General features: G+C 36.8%; 1 protein-coding gene across 1 annotated transcript in view; it reads left to right on the top strand.

Moving 5' to 3' along the window:
• Positions 1-12,277, top strand: part of nectin4a (nectin cell adhesion molecule 4a) — a 13,668-nt gene extending 1,391 nt beyond the window's left edge. Inside the window, exons 2-11 of the mRNA XM_027169270.2 lie at positions 1,195-1,392; positions 1,857-2,024; positions 4,685-4,963; positions 5,617-5,734; positions 7,887-8,038; positions 8,475-8,634; positions 8,892-8,967; positions 9,093-9,152; positions 9,276-9,449; positions 10,002-12,277. Coding sequence (XP_027025071.1) covers positions 1,195-1,392; positions 1,857-2,024; positions 4,685-4,963; positions 5,617-5,734; positions 7,887-8,038; positions 8,475-8,634; positions 8,892-8,967; positions 9,093-9,152; positions 9,276-9,449; positions 10,002-10,451 — 1,835 coding nt within the window. The 3' untranslated portion in view covers positions 10,452-12,277. The remainder of the gene's footprint in view (positions 1-1,194; positions 1,393-1,856; positions 2,025-4,684; positions 4,964-5,616; positions 5,735-7,886; positions 8,039-8,474; positions 8,635-8,891; positions 8,968-9,092; positions 9,153-9,275; positions 9,450-10,001) is intronic.
• Positions 12,278-13,060: the final 783 nt, after the last annotated feature.

Genomic DNA, 13,060 nt, shown 5'->3' with positions numbered 1-13,060 from the left:
TATTAGGGCTTTGACCCATAGTATGTGGAAATTTTGTCATGATACATAATTAACAAAATAAGATATCATGTCAGAATGAGCTTTAGTACTAAAACAAATACAAATCAGTTTTAAATAATTTAGCAAAAATAATTAACACTCTCATGCACTTTTAAATAATATCTATTAAATTGGTCAAATGGCAAAATATAACAATGGGGAATATACATTTCCTATTATACAGATGTGTCTTTTAAAAACCTGTGTTGCACCTCACATGTTAAATGCTACATGGAGACTCTGTTTGATGGGTATGACGTAAAGTAGTATCACTGACCAATAGACACTGATTTGTATGTAGTGCAGAGTTTATTTTAGTAAACAAACGATGTAACATGAGACATGGTGTACGGAATATCTCTTTTTGTATAGTGTTTCATGAAATGTCTCAGGTTCATTTCCGTGACTCATTTATTTTTCAACGTCAAAAGGAATGTACTTCAGATTTCTAGCTCTAGTTGATGGTAGTGATGCAGTGAAGCACATTTGGCAAAATGGAAATATAAAATTGGGAAAATTCAACCATTTTTTTTAATCCATAGAATTTTATTTATTAATTGCTCTATGCTGAACACCCCCAAGGAGGTGATATTTGAAATGAAATAAATTCACAAATAAATGTTACTCAAACCTTCAGCTATACTATCAGAGGATTATGGTGCACACAGGACACTGACCTCTGCATGAGTTTTCATTGCCAACCTAAGTTAATTAATAATGAGGAACTGAACAAGTTTAACAGCATATCTTTCCTTCATCCATTAGATTTCTCTCTAGACTCTCAAGTTCTTAGCACCGCCCTTCTATCATTCTCACTCCCTTCTGTATTGTTCCATATTATTTTTTTATTTTTTTTTGCAAGCATCTACTTCACCCTTTTGTGTAGGCTTCCCAGTCCAACGGCTTGAACGTTTTTGTTTTTGTGATGGCTCCTTTATTAGTATTTATGGGCACTTGCCCAGTAAATGATGAAAATGCTGGCTCAAATTAGTTTACAATATTATTTGTATTATATTTGACAATTTTTGCTTTGAGCAAGGAAAACATTTTCACTATCATGTGTGCACATGGTTTTATTTGCATTCTAAAAGTTTGACATTAGGATACAATTCAATAGTCTTTCTGTTTTTTTTGTTCTCTCTTTCCATCTTGTAGTGATTTGTGTAAATGGGGGAGAAATTGTGAAACCCCCAAGTGAGACTGTGTATACATTAGCAGAAGAAGCGGCACACCTGCCTTGTAAGTTTCAGCCATCAAAAGATGAGACGATCTTCCAGGTTATCTGGGCGTACATTAAATCAGATGGGACCGAAGAGCAGATCATAACCGCACATAAGAAGGAAGGACAGCTAGGTAGAAAACATTTCTTGTATTCATTTGTGTGATGTTTACATACTTAGAAAATAAGGTACTAACTTACTTTTAAGCTGAGGTATGTGTCTTTAAATTAAAGGGCCCGTGCAGTGTACATTTGAAAATCTAAAAACTATTTATATATGTTAAATCTTATAAAATGTTATACATTACACCCACAATATTCATGAATAATTAAAAAAAAAGTACTAAAAATTCCCCCTTTATGAGTAGTGGCAAGGGCAGGTACGAATATGAATATGAATGGAGAAATGTAAGTTATTGCAAAATAACATTGATGTTATGGTTATCACCAGCTTTGTCATTAGAGAGCTGAGATATTTATTGTATTTCCCTAATGAAGTTGTCATTTAACCTTGACTCCTGGTGACTTCCAGATCAGAAAGCCTTGTTAATGTTACTGCTGTCAGAGTTTTAATTTTCCTTTTCTGTTTCTTTTTTAGAATTTCCTGCTTATTATGGCCGTGTGAGCTTTGAAGACAGCAACCCCATGACGAACTCTGCTCTGATCATCCGCAACACACTGCTTTCAGATGAGGGACGTTATAAATGTACCCTTTCTATATTTCCTAGTGGAACCATGAAGACTCAGGTGTCTCTTACTGTGTGGAGTAAGTATTTGCATATATTTCTGTAATCCATCCTTCCTGCTAATATCAAGACTTGAGTACACCCTACAATGCCAAGGGACATATAATCTGGTATAAAAGTGTTGTGTTTACCCATTGTCAATCATTACACTAGCCAATTGCTGATGTTTGTGAACTCATGTATGAGGAAGAGAGCAGTTTATTCTGTTGAGAGTGTTACACTGCCCTGTGGTGCAGCATGAGCAGCAGTCTGAAAAGATGTGGTAGTCCGTGTCACATGTCACAGAAGAAGCATGTGTTTGCTCTCACCTTTCTCCTAGGGAGAGCTGGTTAGTGGGTGGGAACGGGCAGATGAACAAACTGCAGAGAAGGTGAATTGAAGAAAAAAACAACCCAGACTATCCTTGTTTGCATTTCTCTAAACTGATCACATATTTACTTTAATGTTAATTATGCCTTATGAGTTGCCTGCTAATGTACAGGGTAGCTCTGTTCTGACTGAGGAAGGGCAAATATCCAGGCCAAACAAAATGAGAAATATTCCACCTATGTTTGTGTGGGCTTCCTCTGTTTACCCCGAAGTGTGTCAGAAGGTGTACTGCTTACTCTAAATTGCCCATAATTATGAATGAGTTTATGCATGGTGCCCTGTGATAGCCTGGCATCTCATCCAGGGTGTATTCCCACTTTACACTCAGCGTTGGCACCATAAATCATTTACTAGACATACATGGATTATTATATACATGCATTATTAAAGTCTGAAAAATCTGAAACATTACATAGCGTACTATTAAGGTACAGAGGCAGAAACTGTCAGAAACAGTGTTTCATGTTTTAAACTGGTTATACAGTATATTAATCAATTATGTTTAAAATGCAATGAATGCCAGCTCCCTACATTCATGATGCAAAATTAGGCAAAATCAAACATACACAAATGTATTAGATTAGTCTGTCTGGTGACTTATAGTGTGCATGCCGGTCAAGACGTAGTAATTGCATATATTTCAGAATTATCTTCATGACAGTACATACTGTAACTTCAGGGCAAGGCAGTATCAGACTCTATCATGGAATAATACTTACGCAATATCGCATGAGCAAGAGTGCAGTAGAGTGGTACTGAATAGCAGGATATTACAGCCAGGCTGGAACACATGACTGTACAATAAGTGTGACATTGTGCTTATACCCCAGTTCTATAGATTAACTGATATTTCAGACAAAATATGGCCAAATGTGTGGTTTATTTTTGCTCCATCGAACAAAAAATGAATCATTGCTGGGTGTTACACACTAACTAACAGCAGGAAGTAAATATAACTGTTTTGGCCTAAAGACTAGCATAGCAGACTTAGAGCAATGCTTGCCGGATCAAATTAGTGGACTGCTGTTTAATGCCACAGTAGAGGTTGGTCATTGGTCCTCTGATGAAGTGAATAAAGGTTAAAAGGTTTTATTATGTTTTTGTACTTTCACCGTATTGTCCCTGCAATGCCTCTCTGGGTAGGGGGGATGGAATATTCTTTTTCCTGTCAGTCACTAACCAACTGCAGGCGTTGCGATAATGTGATAAGGGAAAGCTGGCTATTGTGTGGGAACTGATACATGACTATTATAATGTCATAAAAACGATAATGTCCTTGTAACTTGTATCATCTAAAACTGAAAATCAAACCTCATTAGTCCTCCCTCAAGTCAGTAAAGGTTAAAAAGTACAACCAGTGAGCTGTAGGGAGAGTTGAAAAATTCAGTATTCAACATTTTCAACTTATCGTCAGCATTTAAATATGCGTTTTTCTCTAAAATGACTTTGAATAAAGGGCATATTATTTGAGGGAAACGAGGTTTTTATTTGGTTGTTTTTGGACACTTTTAAGATGATATTTTCCTCATCAATAGAGCGTAAACAATGATAACGTACAGTTTGGCCTAAATGACACATTCTGTTGATACACTGCAGAACTTCATCTGACATCATAACGAGTTCAAATATTGGGAATCTTATTAAACAATTATAATATATCAAATTATAAATGATTAATTCTATTTCTATGTTCAACTACATTTATGCTTTACATTTTCTTGTTCTCTTGGTTGATTATTTTAAATCTTTAAAGTGACAATAGTATAAGAAAATTAAAGCTTAAATATAGCAACATGTGTCTAGAAATAGGCTGCATGATATTACATCTGGTTATTGTCAAGTCAAGAAGTTTTTATTGCATAATAAGAAATAGTAGATACATTTGACTAGAGTCTATATATTGTAAATGGCTAAGGTGTCATTTTCTGTAGTGTATGTACTGTACCATGCAGCTAGGTTTGTACAGTATCTCACAGAAGTAAGTACACCCCTCACATTTTTGTAAATATTTTATTATACCTTTTACTGACAACACTGAAGAAATAAGACTTTTCTACAATGTAAACTAGTGAGTTTACAGTTTACAGCTTGTATAACAGTGTACATTTGTGTTGAGTTATTTTGAGAAGACAGCAAATTTACACTGTTATACAAGCTGTACATTCACTTTGTAGCAAAGTGTCATTTCTTCAGTGTTGTCACATGAAAAGTGTGAGGGGTGTACTTACTTTTGTGAGATATTGTATATAAACTAATACGCTCTTTTTTTTTAGTACTAAATCTAAATGTTTTGTGTTTTTTTCCTCCTCAGCTAAACCCATCTCCACATTGGACCCTATTGTTCTAGTAGAGGGACAGTCGTTTCGTCTGGCTGCCACATGCCGTGCAATGGCAAAGCCTCAGCCGGGTCTCTCATGGGATACAGATCTACCGGGCCAGAGCCAGAACCGCAGTCTGGACAACGGCGTCTCTTCTATCCAGTACTCCCTTCACCCTCTGAGGAGTATGAACGGGCGTAAGCTGGACTGTCTGATCTGGCACCCATCTCTAGAAAGTCCACGGAGGATCAGCAATCAGCTTGTGGTGCACTGTGAGTTTAACCTCATCATGTTTTGTGGAGGTTGTCATTGTAGTTGTTACCCACAGACGGCATGCCAGTTTAATTTTAAGATTTAAGAGATTAGATTTCCACCATCCCTACACTTAATTGGCTATTTTGCCCTTAAATATCCAAATACAATTAAATATCCAATTACAACTACTAGTTCCATTTAGTTTGAACTTGTGTTTTAACATGTAGTGGCTGGCTCCTAGCATCTGTTTTGTGTCTGTCTCAGGACTGTGACTACCCAGTTTCTGTCTGATTCATTGTCTTAACATCTTACAAGAAATGAACTAAACACCGTTTGGGTGTGACCGCATGAATAGAGTGTTTTGCATTAGTTTTTAACAATGTGGTTTTCAGTAGTAACACATAATATAGTGTAATTATTTTTTATATTATTACTATCAATATTATTAAATATTATTAACACCACCAACTTTAATGTGTCAGCTAATTTTATGTTCATCAAAAAACAACTGAAGCATTTATATACATATATTATACATGTATCTGTATTGTGTGTGTGTTTGTGTGTGTGTTTGTGTGTGTTTGTGTGTGTGTGTGTGTGTGTGTGTGTGTGTGTGTGTGTGTGTGTGTGTGTGTGTGTGTGTGTGTGTGTGTGTGTGTGTGTGTATTAGACCCTCCGGATGCAACAGTCTCAGGATATGATGAGAACTGGTATGTGGGTCTTGAGGGTGCTCAACTACAGTGCAATGGTGGAGGAAACCCCAAACCACACAACTTCACCTGGTCCAGGTAAGTTACTACGGCTGTCTGACACTGTCTATATATTTTTTTATTGTTTTGGAAAGCACATAAAATAAATAAGCAGGTGAAACTAAAAAAAGTGCAAACTTCAGATAATCACACTTTGTAGCTGAAAACAAATTAATACAACTTTTAATGCTTTCTTGATTGTGTTTGATGGCAGATGTCTGAAATTTGTCCTAATGTGGGGTTCTGTGAAATCAAGCTAATACAAATATAATAAAAAAGCAAATAAGTAAGGTGTATTTTTAAAAGTACAGTTAGTATAGTACAGAGTGTCCTAAAAGTGTCCATACATATGAAAAATGTACATGTTTTAGAAAAATGCATTTAACAAAGCATTACTTGCCTTTTCTTGCCATATACTTGATTGCCATTTCTTTGTAAACACACACAGAGATGCCTCTCACGCTCATGATGGACTCATGTTAATACGCCTTTTGTCATGGTTGCACTTTCGAATACGTTCCTTTAAATGATCTTTGTGCTGTTTCTTTTTCTGGTATACCAACATGCTCTTCTTTTGTCAAAGGCTGAAAAAACTATAAACTATGTTAGGTCAAATCGCACCCATTGGTCTTTTTTAACTATCTACAAGAACCTAGAGCAGCTCTCAATGGTTAAACATCTAAACCATTACCAAACGCACTGGTCAAAGTTTTTCCCAGTTTACTTTTCACTGTCTCCTACCTACCTGGCTCAAAATATGCTAAATCAGACACAGTCTTTTGTGTTCATGATGCGGAACCAGAAAGGAAGGGTAATGTGGAGTCAATCCTCCCACCATTATGGTTTCTGGGAAGTGTTGTTTCTGTCCTGTGTGGACATGACAAGAATTACAAATTTTGAAAGACTTTTTGATAAAAAATGTGTTAATTTCCCCTACACTGTAAGACATTTCAATTTTCTGGTTCAAACGAAAGTTCACCTGCTGCCTTAAAAATGGGACTAAACTCAACTTGAAGATAATCTTTGTTTTAAGTAGTCAAGACAATAGATTACTTCAAGTTTCATTTTTAAAAACCTATAAACTACAAGAGTTCAATATTCAAAACGTGTCATGGCAATTGGAGTCAAGGAGAAGAATGTTTGGAGACATTTGGATCTCTGAAATTTTGTTCTAGACGTACACATTAATTTCAACCTATGATTGGATAAGCAGCTAGTAAAAACTAGATAAATAATACTTGTTTTTCCCTAGCTCCATCCAAAGAAAGGCTGTTGTTTGTGTGTGTTTGCTCCCTTCCTAAATGCCACAGTAATCCTGGCTCAAGGTGTGGTATGTCAGTGATTCAACCAAAATTCATTAACACACCCTGATTGAATCACTTCTTAGCCAGATCGAACTCTCCTGTACGCAGTTTGTTGACTTTAATGACCTCACTGATGTGAATTTTCATCAGAATTCATTTGTATGAATCTCTTTTTTCCCTTTAAGATAACATTTGTTTTGTAATTATGCCATAAAACAGATCCCTAATTTTGCAATTGTCCGTATAAGCCTTCAAGCACATTTGGGCAGTTAGATTCTTGGTTCCTGAACTTTGTCTTTTAACACACAAACACTCACACACGCTCATTAAACATTTTGGCAAGCACCCTAAGTGGTAGAACCTGTTCTGTATCTGCTTGGTGCAAATGCAAAGCAAGTAAAGTAAGTGCATCCTAGTGTCATGTTCCAGCTTGTGCAAAACCGTCAAGAACACACACGAACACACGCATTTTCACACGAAGGAGGGAGAGGTGGAGGAGAAAGTTGGAAAAACAACAGATGATTAGTGAATGAGTAGACATAGGTTTGGAAAGGATGGACATTTAAGACGTACAGCACACTGCGAGAAGAGTCATAGAGCAGTATGTCTGAGCCTGGATAATGGAACACAACAGTTCTCTTGTTGATTTTGTGCAAGCTTATCTATGCATCATGTAATGCATCATGTAAAGCATTTACAACAGACTTCATTGTATTTTCATAGACTGTAGAAATGAAGCATAGTTCATGATCGGTGTGAGTTGAATACTATGAATGGAAATCAGACCTTTGCTAAATCGTGAAGGGTGCACACTGCCTCTGTCCATATTACCTCTGCTCTCAGGATAAATAGAAATATGCATATAACAACATTTGTCCATTACACAGGAAAGATGGCGGTTTACCAGATGGCGTGACCTTGGCAAAGGAAATTCTGAGGTTTGACAGGCCACTCAGATTTACAGACAAGGGAGTGTACGAATGTGTAGCAACTAATACTGTGGGGTCTGGGAAAGTGGACATAAGAATAGAAGTAACAGGTATGTATCCCCGTTTTTAATAAAATACTGTCTATCCTATTGTTTTTGATCATTGAAAATTGCAAAAACTGGTCTGCCTTTATTCAGTTAATACCAAACACGAAAAATAAAGGACTGAAATTTACACCATACTGTAGTTAACATTTATTATTTAATATTATACTTTTAATAATGAAAATGTTTATTATTGTATTATTGCACTTAGCTAACATTTTATGTGCTATATCAAAGCTTCATTTCCTTTTTTCTGGTTTTGGTGCTTTATCGTTTCATGTCCTTCTCATTACTGACCTCTAGTGGTGGCACAACGACATGCACTGCCCTTCTTTTTTTTTCTTTTTTTTACCAGACTATATTAGAGGACTAGAGTTGGAGAAGGTGCAAAGACTAACAGGTGTGTGTTTGTTGTGTCTCTGTGTGTCCTTGTATACAACAGCGGAAAAAAAACCCCCGACAACGTTTGACAGCCTCCTGCTTATCATCATTGGAGGAGTTGCAGGCTTGTTGGTGGTCATTCTAGTGATTGTAGTAATAACAGTAAACCAACATCACAAAAAAATAACCAAAAAACTGGCTATGGAGCTGGATGAGAAAAAGTAAGAAGAAACATTTTTTGGCCATTTATTCACTGTTTACTACACAGGACTTGTGAATATCAATACATCACATTCAGTGAAAAAACATAATTTAATAGTCCATATTTTAATTTATTTCATTCATCATAGAGTATTCAATGCTTTAACCATTATCTCTAGTAAAGAACATTTGTAACAGATCTCTCTCTCTCTCTCTCTCTCTCTCTCTCTCTCTCTCTCTCTCTCTCTCTCTCTCTCTCTCTCTCTCTCTCTCTCAGAGAAGAAATTAGTACCCTATCCAGACAGGCCTCGATCAGAAGAGTTGCCTCCACCAGCACTGAAAATAAATACCATGTATGAGCCAAAGCTCCCACTATAACATCCCTGCAACAGTGGATTTATTATGAATTATGCATTCATTAATTGCATATTACATTTCTTGTTGTTACCCTCTACCTTTCCCTCTCTTCTTTTATCAGATGGAAGAGTCCATCCCATTAAGAGTTGAAGGAATAATTCATAACAGTCTCAGTTCACTGGTTGGTTCAGTTTTTTTTCCACACAAACACTTTAATTAGTTTTAGATGGAATTGAATTTAGTTGTCATTGATTTTTTGTGTGTGTTTATTTCACATGCATTATGAATATCAACATAAAAACAGGACCGTCCCCGTTCTCGAGACAGTCATTCCACTGTAGGACTAGACTCTCTGGGTCGACCTGCCATTTGTAACTCGTCCAGAAGAGGCAGGGAGCGAATGATGGACAGAGAGAAAGATGAAGAGAGAGTTTCTAGTCGACCGAAAATGGAGCCTTATGCCAGGATTGGCGATCTGGTATGTACACTATTACTGATAAATGGCATAAATATTATGCTGTTCATCCTCATACTTGTGTTTCACATACATTCAAAAGCAGTTATAACTGTGCTAGAGCACAATTGAGGCATTTGTCGCTTTCCAATCCATAAACCTTTGTGTTGAAATATTAATTATAGCAGCTAACGGCTACAGATTGCTCGATGTTCCAACAGTGGCACTCTGGCAGTTTGTTATAGCTAATACAAATGCCAACACTATTGTATTATGTTTTCATTTTATGGATTGTTAACTAGCTGAGCTAGGTCTCAGAGAGTATAAATCTCTGCATCTCCATTTTGTACTCCTGCATTGCATTTTTAAGCTTATCACCATATATATAATATAAGGTGGAAGATTCCCTTAATGATTTGAAATCTCTCCCATACTAATTACTAAATTGGTAAGTTACCAGCTTCAAGCACCCTCCCCAGTTACTAGCTGCCATGGGATAGAGGAGAGCGGGCTGGTTGGTGGTCTTTTCACTGTATTTATCTTTTCCTTGTTTTGTTTTTTTTTTTTCATTTATAGGATAGCCCATTCCACCCACCTCTACCAGTTTCTGCTTTTCCAATGGAGCAGACTGCTGAAATTATCAGGTCTCGGAATGGTAGCGCCATTCTACCAGCAGATGGTAGACCGCAATCCGGAGGAGGAAGCATAACTAGTAGCAGAACAGGCAGCAGAGGGCACCGTTCCCCTTTAAATTCAAACTACCACACACAGATAGACGACATAGATGATTTGAGGCCAGTTGATGAAGGGTCTGAGTTGTCCAGGGGCCAAATAGAACCTGATGGTATGGATAACGGAGACAGCGAGACTGCAAGCTCACAAATATCTGAGGCAATGTCCAATCACTTTGAGCATACTAACGGTACACTATGGCCTAAGTCGAAACCCAACAACATCGTACTAGCACCGGAGACCACTCGATTGCTCCACACAAACATTATTCATCAATCTTCTCATTTAGTGTAGCTCTCAGATGTCAGCACTCGGAACCATCGTTTAGACACAACAGAGTGGCTGGCATTCGTGTTCTGCGAGACCTTGGAGAGATACTAAGATTTGAGTTTGTCACCTGGTGTCACCAAGTGACACATGAAAGTTTCCAAATCAAAACTAAATGACATACTCTATGGTACTACAACTGCTAACTGCAATGTTAGCAATTTCTCCTTTGTAGAAAATTCTATTTTTATATGATATAAACTTTGATACAGTGGTATTAAGTGTGGGACTGACTTTCCCTGACTCTATGTTTCAAACAAGCTCACGCTTTTTTTGAGGATGAGTATTATAACACAACACTTTCTGTGAGCAACGGAAAAGCTGTAACTGTGAATTGATGCCATGACAAAGAGGGTCCTCCTGTTCTTCCTGTCACAAACCTGGGGGATTAATCCTGTTTGCCTGGGAACTTTCTAACACTGATAAATTACAATGGCATGACCTATGAGACATGTCTTTTTACTACTGTATATAAAAGTCACAGTGTATGCTGACATGAAGTATTATTAACTATGTTTGTAAATGTTTTGTGTGATGTTTTGTTTTTGGCTATTCCAGATTGAACTGGATTTTGTTTGGGGCATCACTTTTGCTTATGGTGTAGGCCTTAAAAGTGTGCTTTGAGTAAACATAGTACTATATGTAAAAGCATAACTTCTTACACGCCATGGATGGTTCCACACTGCCTCTTATCATGCTAATAATGCAATATTTACCTAATCAGTTTGCATGTAGTTGCTGGATAATATGCCTTAGGGTTCAGGGATGTAAAGGAGGGGAATGCTAAGGACAATCACTTTTATAAATTTAAGAGCTTCTTAAAAAAGTATTCAGTGCATTATACCCATATATGAGGACAAGCTTCACCTGCAGTTTACGTATATAATTTATAATTATAATTATAATTTTTTTACTCTGTGTTGGATAGCATTTTATTAACCCTGTATGAAAGTGTTATGATAACCTGTTGCCCTTATTTTACTTTACTGTTCTGATTGATCCTGCTTGGAGCCTGGGAAATGGTGCTAGGTTTGTTTAGATATATGGTTGTAAATATAAATGTAAAATAATATGCAGTGTAATATATGGTTTTTTTTTATTTCTATACATTTTGCAGCTTTTTTGACAGATTTGTTAATTGTGCTTTTTCCTGGACAATTCATGTACAAATCAAAAGACGCATTAGAAGAATTTTATCATTAATTTATCTTCAGTAACTACTTTATCCTGGGTGTGGTCATGGTAGATCTCAAACTTGTTCCAGAGACACCAAGTGTGATGCAGGATTACCTTGTGGCTGAGAGGACAGTTCTCAAAGGATAGGCATATAGGAAGCCATTTTCCATTTGGAGTCATTATACTGTATTTAAAGCAGCATACAGTACATTTTTCCTGCTTCACACCTGAAGGACAGCAAATCAGAAGCTGTTTTTACGATAGCATTCATCCTTCCATTCATCCATACATTACACAAGGGTTGCAGGGAACCTGGAGCCTACCCCAGAGGACTCAGGGCACAAGGCAGGGGACACGCTTCATCCCATCACAGGGCATATCCATTCATGCACAATAGACAATTTAGAGATGCCAATGTCTTGGGACAATGCATATCTTAAGACTAGGGGAGGAAACATAGTACTGGGAGAACATGGAAACTCGGTTGACAAAGGGCAGAGGCAGGTGTCAAACCTCCAACCAGTAGCTTCAAGGCAAATGTGATAACTAATCCACTGTTACTACAGCACCCTAGGTCTGAATATTTAAGTCTGTAAAATAAATGATTATGGTTTTTACTAACGCACCCCTTTTAATATGTTAATGTTCCTATAACAGCTCATTCATAGCTGACAATCTACTGTATCATCAACATGTAATGATCAGTGAATTATACATTTTTAGTTGTATAACAAAGTAATATATATATAATTGTTGGCATAACATTTTTTGTTAGGAGGCATTTATTTAACATTTAAGTAAAAAGCGTCTGTTTTGTAACAGAAACAGTCAGTACGTTTCCGTTCACATGAATGGGAGTTAGTTCCTGTTCACATGAATGCTATAGGTTAAGTAGCTATACTTACTTGTTCCTTAAAATGTTTCTTTTTAACTATGAACATTTTAAAAAGTATGATGATCATTTATTGGTAAATTACAAAAATAATTGGCAATTTAGGAAATTATTTATAATCACTATCCTTTGAATTTGGTTCCTGTCAAGACTTCTCCTCATATCATCACAGGTTTTTTTTTTTGCCACTCTTGCCTCTGACTCATTAGGGATAAATTTATACATTTAAAACTTGCATACATCTGGAAATGTATATATTTTTGCAACATATCCTTTGTTAGTGGGGTCAGAATCAGAAACTGTAAAGTCTACATGTACAGAAATTTGTGTTTACATTTACAGCATTTGGCAGATTGACTTACATTAAGTTAAGTAGGGTTAAGGGCCTTGCTCAGGGGTCCAACAGTGGCAGATTTGTGGACCTGGTATCGAACTCACAACCTTCCCATTGGTAGCCCAACACCTTAACCACTAATCTACCACATGCCCACATGTCTTGGTGTGTTGG

This window comes from Tachysurus fulvidraco, chromosome 1 (assembly GCF_022655615.1).
Source record: "Tachysurus fulvidraco isolate hzauxx_2018 chromosome 1, HZAU_PFXX_2.0, whole genome shotgun sequence".
NCBI lineage: Eukaryota > Metazoa > Chordata > Actinopteri > Siluriformes > Bagridae > Tachysurus > Tachysurus fulvidraco.
The sequence above is the reverse complement of the archived record's forward strand: the minus strand, read 5'-3'. Positions and strand labels throughout refer to the sequence as shown.